At 32.6% G+C, this 8962-nt stretch overlaps 1 protein-coding gene across 1 annotated transcript; it reads left to right on the forward strand.

The window, feature by feature from the left end:
* The first annotated feature begins 4549 nt into the window (after positions 1-4549).
* Positions 4550-8527, forward strand: LOC143590652 (protein FAR1-RELATED SEQUENCE 5-like). Its single transcript, XM_077071072.1, has 8 exons — positions 4550-4927; positions 5010-5095; positions 5173-5320; positions 5780-5987; positions 6065-6342; positions 6472-7017; positions 8264-8387; positions 8433-8527. The coding sequence occupies exons 1-8, from the start codon at positions 4550-4552 to the stop codon at positions 8525-8527; spliced, it is 1863 nt and encodes a 620-aa protein (XP_076927187.1).
* The last annotated feature ends 435 nt before the right edge of the window (positions 8528-8962 follow it).

An 8962-nucleotide genomic window follows, 5' to 3' on the forward strand; every position in this document is an offset into this window, starting at 1 on the left:
AAATCATTCAGAATATATATTTATATATGATAAAAAATAATATATATCAAAAAGAGTTTTACATAATAATAATATTCTAACAACAAGTACCTGCATGGGGGTGTCACCAATTTTATCTTGGTTATCAACAAGCTTCACGACGTTGTATATATCCCTAGTAATACATTTGTAACCGGGAAAGCGTTTCTTTATGGCTGACTTAATTTTAGCAGGCATCAGACCATGCCTATGCAACCTCGCAACCATATCAATTTCCACGTCGGTCAGTTTCCTTAGTGCCGAGTGCCCCTCCTCAAACACAACGGGATCGTTGTTGTGCGTCTCGTTGACAACCTCTAGCTTCCAACAATGACCTGGCGCGTTGTAGCTCCCGACAAGTTTAAATGGACAACCCCTTTTAATACTCCCGGTATGCCTCACCGTTGCCTTGAGTTTTGGTTCCCCACCTCGATTGCATACAAGTTCTACACTTCTGTCCCTTGAACGTTGGACTGAGATAACACAACCATGCTCACATCCTGTCTTCTTAACCCAATCCACCAACTCAGCAACAGAATCAATATACTGATATCAAGCAATGTAAATAAAGTAATATTTAGTAACGTGTTGAAAAAGAATAATAATAATTTTTTTTTTTTAAAAATAGGTCATACATTATTAGTTACATAAGAAAATGTCATATCCCGTATGTAACGATCACCATCATCATCATCATCATCATCATCATCATCATCATCATCATCATCATCATCATCATCATCAACATCGTAATCCTCTTGAATGTCGCCTCCTCCGCCGTGAGCCTCTTGAATGCCATCAACGACGTTGTTCGTGACTGGTCTTGACATGTATAGTTGCTCTCCTAAAGGTGACTGGTACGAATTCTGGGTTACGTAATACGGACCGTCTACATGTAACTGTTGTGAAGACTGACCATAAGGCTCCTTGACTCTAGCCTCATATGTATTCGACGATGTCCTATTATCCTCCGGCCATGAAGGGTGACTACCGCCGTATATGATATACCCCTGATAAAAAATATTGGCAAGGCAACGTATAATATTTAAAAAATAACTAACGCGCTATTGTACTATATAAACACACTAAATAACCTGGTCAGGATTTGGTAAGTCGTACTGCTCGATATTTCCATACCCTGGCTCATGGTTCGAGTCGGGAAGTTCATTCAAATCTAGCAAGCCCGACTGCTCCGGCTGATCGTTGTATGCGTAGCCCGACTGCTGGTCTTTCCCGTCACCAAACAAAATATTATATAAGTCCATTGTATTTTAACAAACACAAAACACAAATATTATAAGTTGGATAGGCCAATATTATACAAAATAAACCATCTAAGATGGATATGTAGAGAAAGGGAGACGGGTGTGACAAAATCAAATTATTGATTTGATCCGTCGCGTATCGGCCGATCAGCCGCGTATCACGTAGGATGCATGACTGATTTGATCTGCCGATGTTGACGTGTACTCAATAAGCGGCGGATTGGGCGGTCAGTCGCGTATTTGGTACAAACATAATAAGACAAAAGCTGTTGACATAATAGGACAAAAAAGTGTGATCCTCGGCGGATCGGGCGATAAGCCGCGTAGTGGGTGGGTGTTTTCATTTTTGGGTGGTGTCTCTAGTAGGACCTTAATTTTATTAGTTGAAAAAAAAATTATTATTATAGTTTGATTAATTGCATTGATTGGAGTGATAAACAAATTTATGTTACTTTAATACCCTTTTCATATATTTTTAAAATTCAAGATTAACAATTAAATGAGCGGTCTAGATTGATTTCTTACACTTCTTGCTATAATTTGACTTCTCTCTTGAACCATCCCCGCATATATATATATATATATATATATATATATATATATATATATATATATATATATATATATAATAAAAAAAATAGTTTCCTAGAAAGAGTAAAAATAAATCTAAGTCATTGGATCTATGATCTAGTGGTTGAAATTGGTAGTTTTTAAACTACCAAATAGTTTCCTAAGATCTAGGATTTAGGCTACATAGTTTATTAACTCTAAATTTTATGTCATTCATATTCTTCCTACAAAACTATGTTCTTTTATTTTAACCCTTACATATATATATATATATATATATAGGCCCGGCTCCGAGAAAGCAAAAACAATTTTGGGCCGAATGCGAAATATTTTTTGGGCCTTAATTAAAAAGGAGTATTTTGTTGGTTTAAACAGTTACATTTTTATATAGGTTTACTTAGTTATAGTTTGGGTTGTGTAAAAAGTTTTGTATAAAAAGAGGATTAAACATGTCTCAGATGAGATTTGGACCAATAACCTTTTGGTTGAGAGTAATACCCCCTTGCCCCTAGACCAGGCTAGTGGTGATGTTATTAGGTTTAAACATTATATATATATATATATATATTTTTAATAAAAATAAATATATTTAAAAAAAATAATAATAATTCGGGCTTAATGGGGTGTCGGGCCTGTGGCCGTTGACCACCCTGCCACCCCTATGGGCCGGCGCTGTATATATATACTAGACGGGTGCCTGCGCGATGCAGCGGGTGTTTGACCCTATTAATCACGTAACAAATATGAGTGTTTATGGTTCGGCTAAAACCTTGAAATCGTTTAAATCGCTCATTGGTTTGGCTTCTTTTTCTTTTTTATTTTCGGTTAGTTGGTCGGTTTCAAAATTTTCAAAACGTAGTGAATGGTTGGTTCGCGGTTTATATTGGCAACCGACCATATGAAACCAAACCAGACTGTAAATGTTGAATTCATTTTAATCTTTTTTTATTATTAATTATTAATATGCTTCATTATATATATTAGATATAGTTAAAATGTAATTGAACATAATCTTTCTAATACAAATAACTTGGCTATACAACTTTAAATTAACCTAATTGCAGTATAATTCTTTTTGTGATATTTGTTATTATTTCATGTCCTGGATCTTCCATTAATATTTACCATTTATTTGGCTAAAACTATCATTCTTTATTTATGATAAGTATCATATTATGTTAGTGTTTAGTTAAAATTGATGGTACATAAATTTATTATTAAAGTTTAAACTGTGAAACCCGACCGAAACCAGGCCGTTGGCAATGATTCGGTTTCAACTTTCAATGGTTGAGTTTGGTTTTGGACGACAAAAAATTAGTATTAACGGTTGGTCTCACAAGTTTAACTTAAAAACTATCAAAACCGACATTGAATACCCTTACGTAACATACTAATTTATTTAAATTGATAAAAATTACAACAATATCATATTCAAATTAAAGCTAATAAAATGATCGTTTTTATGGTGTAATTTTTTTAATAAAAATATTGACGTATGAAAAGGCTATAGTCATTTAAAATTCATGGGTGAGAAGTTAGTTTATAAAATTTAAATTAAAAACATAATATGGTTAAAGATGAGGGACCAAACTTGTAAGTTAAATTGATTGTGTTTAAAAAGACAAGTTTACCCCTACTAACATATGTACCTTATGCATTAGCATTTGTAAAACTCTTAAAATCAAGTGTTTTAATTTACCCTTGTCTTATGCATTACACACACACACACACACACACACACACACACATATATATATAAATAGATAAAGGATCCAATACAAAAATTGGTTATCGTACATTACGTACGCGAGGATTCCTATCGTTGATTACCAATTTGATTAATTTGATCGCGTAAGTTAACAGAAGGGTGTTTTTGTCTTTTTACATTACTTTTAAAAGTTAATCGCGCCAGTATATTAAACGGTTTTTGCATATACCCTCTTTTATTCAATTTGATCTTTGTATCCAAAAAATGCTTAACAATTCGCTAGTGTTGTTATTCGATTAGCTTTGACAGTCTTCGTTGATTTTAACGTCATGTATTACGATTATCAAAGTAAGTAATTGTAGGTTTAATTCTTATCAATTGTTATTTATTTAGCTATATACTGTAGGTTTAATCGACGGATAAATATTTTTTTTTGATTTTTAGGTTATTTTTCTGTTGAATTTATGATCGATATTGTGTTTTATAGTTGTCAGCTAATTGTGATTCGATTAGACTTCAAATTATGTTTTTAATAGCAAATCGTGGTAGGATTGTTGTTTTTCTATTTAGAACGTATGAGAACGTATAGGTGTTTAGTAATTGTGATTCGGTTAGAACATATTATAACGTATTAGAGCGTATTAATTTATTTTGATGTTTGATTACATTTTAAATTATATCTATTTTCGTATGTATTTTCTAAACTGTAATTAGATTTTTTTAGGCGAATTTGTTTGACTTAAATTGCTTTTGTTTATCAGATCCTTCATCAAGTCTTGTTATACCGCAAGTTGATGCATCTTGTAAACCTGTAAAATGAATGATTTTTGAATCTGTTGATCATGCATATGATTTCTATTGTGAATATGCAAAGAAAACTGGTTTTTGTGTTCGTAAAGGAGGTTCGTATATGAATGACGGTTTATTAAAGTCTAAATATTTTACCTGTTCGAAAGAAGGCCATAAACCTGCAAACAATTATGATTCTATGGCTGAAAAAGATGGTTCCGATAGATCGTATTATAAAAGAAGGAGGAGACCAACAATTCGGTGTGGTTGTCGAGCTCAAATTTTTCTAAAATCTGATGACGGTTTGAGGTTTGAAATAAACAATTTTGTCGAAGGACATAATCATAAACTGGTGGATGCAAAAGATATGCATTTTGTTCGATCAAATAGGAAGTTGACTCATGTACAACAAGATATTATATATGAGATTTCAACATTTAATTTGGGCCATGTTAAGGCGTTTAATATTATGAGGACAAAGTATGGAGGATATGAGGAAGTTGGGGCTACAAAAGACGATTGTAAGAATTTCAAACAGAGTTTAACTTGTTATATTGGGGAGTATGATGCGGAAATGGTTGTACAAAGATTAAGTGGGAAGAAAAACTGTTGTGATGGTTATTCGTTTGAGTATACTGTTAATAGTAATGGTGAATTAGATATTTTGTTTTGGGCGGATGAAATTTCAAAGAAAAATTGCTTTTGGAGATATTATATCATTTGATGCCACATTCAAGACCAACAAGTATGTCAATTTAATACATTTGTTTTTTAATTTTTTATATTTTTCACATATTTTTTCTATAAATTTGTTTTTTATAGGTGCAATATGGTTTTTGTACCATTTACTGCCATTAATAATCACTGTCGTAATGTCACAGTTGGCGCTGCGTTATTATCATGTGAATCTATTGAATCTTATTCATGGATTTTGAAAGTTTTTCTTGATTCTTTCGGTATTGCCCCAAAGGTGGTTGTTACTGATCAAGATCCAGCAATGAAGCAAGCAATCTCCTTAGTTTTACCAAACTCGAGACATCGGTTATGTATGTGGCACATTATGAAAAAAATTTGCTGATAAGGTAACTTTTAAAGTATTCAAAGTACTATGCATATGTGTTCAGAACGTATTAATATGTCTAAACATATTAGCATCCATCACTATTTGATAGCCGCATATTTTTTAAATGTGTTAGAACGTTTAAGGACGTATAAACATATTAGTATGTTTTAGTATATTTAGGTCATATTTGTATTCATGTTAGAACGTTATAGAACGTGTAAAACAAACTAGCATGCATCAGTGTGTTTTAAGTGTGTATTTTTTAACGTATAAGAACGTGTTATATCCGTCCATATTTTTAACTTATAAGAACATTTTTTACTGAAGTTGACCTTATTACCAAATTATTAATTTTTGTTACATCAGGTTGGTGCTGCCCTTTGTAACAATGAAGATTTCAAACGTAAAATATGTGACATTGTTTGGACGGATGCAATTTCTCAATCCGAATTCGAAACACAATGGGAACTTATAATGAAGGAATATGATCTTGAAACAAATAAATGGTTGTGTGACATGTTTGAAATGAGATATGATTGGATTCCTGCTTATTATATGGATGAACCGTTGTCTGGTCTTATGAGAACTACATCGAGATCAGAAAGTTAAAATCATTTTTTTGTCAAGTTTCTAACTCACAGTTATCACTAGTTGAGTTCTTTAGTCATTTTGATCATTGTATGGAGATCCAAAGGCACAATGGTAGGAAAAATGATCATGACACAAGGTACACGCATCCAGATCCGGTTAGTGAAACCCCTTTTGAGAAGGAAGCAGAACTGATGTATACAAAGGCTATTTTTAATGATTTCCAAGATGAAATGTATCATATTAGAAGCGGTGTTGCATGTTTGAATTTAGCTGAAGAAGAAGATTTTGTGAAGTTTTCAGTATTTGACTTTAATTCATATGTTCCAGGCTGTTTGGAGGTATGAATTAGTTAAAGATTCTATTTTTTTTTGCTAGAACGTTGTAGAACGTTTTAAAACATTTTTTTGTAAGTTTATTTGATTTCTGACAGAATGTTTTAAAGTATTTAATACATTTTTTTGCGTCAGGTTTTGTTTAAGAAGAAAGGTGGGGAAGGAATTGATTCGACGATCTCATGCGGATGCAAAAGATTCGAACATTATGGGTTATTGTGTCGTCACAGCCTTTATATTTTAAATTTGTTTAGAGTTACAAGATTTCCAAAGAAATACATGGTGGATCGTTGGAAGAGAGATGCTGGTGTTAATCCTAGAACTGCTCCAATTTCAACTTTTGGTAACGACAAATATTTAAAAGTCAAAGAGATCTCAAGGGAAATAACATTGGCTGGTGAATATCTCATAAATAGCTATGCAACTGATGTTGATGAACTAACTAAAGTCAGGGATCTAATGAATATAATGATCAAACAAGCAGATGAGACAAGATACAAAAGAACTCATTTATCAAAAAGGGATAGGTTTGCTGCTATTCTAGGGTATGATCAACCATCAGAGGTGACTGTCCGTGTGCCTAGTGTTATAAAAAATAAGGGTTGCGGGTCACATAAACGGATTAAATCTCAGAAAGAGATTGCTATAAGTCGGTCTGGGAAGAAATATAGGGAATGCAAAGTTTGTCACAAACAGGGTCATAACAGTTGAACTTGTCCTCAACTTCAAGAAGAATAGTTTTTAGCGTTATTGTTTTGTTTATATTTCTTATTTTTTTACACTTTTTTATGTTTTATTTTTCATGGAACGTGCAAGTTGCATACTGGAACGTATAAGAACGTGTAAATAAACTGATACTAAACAAATTTTATATTAAATCCGGTTGAAAAAGGAGGTTACAAAAGAGGATCACATCAAACCTATTCACAAACTTATTTTATTCTACCACACCACCACACCACACCATCACTACACGACCACACCAGCAGTCACCAGGAAACCCTAGTTGTTGTCGAGGATCTCTTTGGCCCCTTCACGCTTTACTTTTTTATTCACCGTCACTTTGTGAGCTGTTCTCTCTAGCACATCTTGAAGCTGCTCATAGTATGAAGCTTGCTTTTCCAGGTAGGTTATTGCCTCTGTCTTGAACATGCTATCTGGTTGCTTCAGAACTTCTTGGTGAAGAGCATCGATTTTGTTGCTTCATCTGTCACACGCCTCTTTGTATCTTCAACTACTCGTAGCCGATTGAAGTCTCTTTCAAGCTCCATGTTGATTCTTGCTCGGAAAATGCTTTTAACAGTAACATTCCCAGAATCAATTTTTTTTTCAATTTTTTGTTGTGGGTTTGTGGGATGCGTTTGCTCTCTTTTTATAGACATTTTTGATTTTTCGGTTGGTGAATGAAGTTATTACAGTATTTACTTCATATATTGAACTAAGTATAATTAAATCTAGGCATATTAACATTTTAGTAGGCATGATTTCATTGCCATTTTTTTCAAAGTGAGTAGTTGAACGTATTAATGAAATTTGTAATTTCTTTTTTCATTGTATTTTAATTGGTTGGAGATTTAACATATATCATAATTAAACTAAATTATTATGAAAATTTTTTAATTACATGCAGTTGTCATTTCAGTGGGTTTATTTTTATGACCAATCTTTTAATACTTTGGCGTTTGAGAACGTTTGATAATGTATTATAAAGATAGGTGTTAGATTTTTTAAATTATTAAATTACAAAAGATTCACTTTTTCCCAATAATTTATTTCAGTGTAGTTTTTTTGTCCTTATGTATCATTATTTCATCTATTTAATTACAACCACATCTTTCATCTCACCACACAAAACTCAGTACAACAAGATATGGATTCCTCATCTTCATCGTCTTCTTCATCAGCTAAGGATTTGTTGTTGAAATAGATTCAAGCGCAAATCCTCGAAGATACAAAGAATCGGGCTGCTTTACAACATGAGTTTATCATCACCGCTGGTGTAAACATGGATATGAGAGATGAAATAACAAAGTTGCTAGCAAACATGCATGGTAGTACTATTAACTATTTGCGTGCTTTATTTTTGATTGACACAGGTAAAAAGGAAGTTGATGAGTTGTGTAAGACGACAAAACTTCCGAACTGCTCTATTGAATTGAAGACCGAGTTTCTTAAATCTATCATGTCATAAATGGATTTTTAGGCAGTGTGTTCTGGTTACCCAATAATTGTTGCCTGTTTTATTGTATTTTTTTGTATGTTTTATGTGATTTTGATAACATTCTATGTGTTTTATGTTATTTGGTATTTTTATGTTTTATTTTTTTGATGAATAACTCTATGTTTTCTTATAATCAATTAAGCAAAAATAAGATATGTTAACTAGAACGTATAAGCAAAATCTAATTAAACTCCATCGTATTTCCATACAAGGTATGTTAACTTGAACGTACAAGCAAAATGTATCCATCAAAAATAAAATATGTTGTAAGGCCCCGTTCCCAGTAGCCCTACTTTAGCATCGGATTTACTCATAAGCACTATTCTTGCAATCAGAGTTAATTAAAACTTTCGCGGAAAAGTTTACTTGAAGCATTCGTTACAAAACATTCAATCTCTTCTTTGA

Source organism: Bidens hawaiensis, unplaced genomic scaffold, assembly GCF_021521415.1.
Source record: "Bidens hawaiensis isolate Kalapana, Puna unplaced genomic scaffold, B.hawaiensis_p1.1 tig00038709_1, whole genome shotgun sequence".
Classification (NCBI taxonomy): Eukaryota; Viridiplantae; Streptophyta; class Magnoliopsida; order Asterales; family Asteraceae; genus Bidens; species Bidens hawaiensis.

Bases quoted from the DNA above. Each gene is read 5' to 3' on its own strand.
- LOC143590652 (XM_077071072.1), top strand. From the start codon at position 4,550: ATGGCTGAAAAAGATGGTTCCGATAGATCGTATTATAAAAGAAGGAGG. The intron at 5,096-5,172 runs GTATGTCAATTT...TGTTTTTTATAG, and splicing joins GCCACATTCAAGACCAACAA to GTGCAATATGGTTTTTGTAC. The intron at 7,018-8,263 runs GTTTGTCACAAA...TTGTTGAAATAG, and splicing joins AGAAATATAGGGAATGCAAA to ATTCAAGCGCAAATCCTCGA.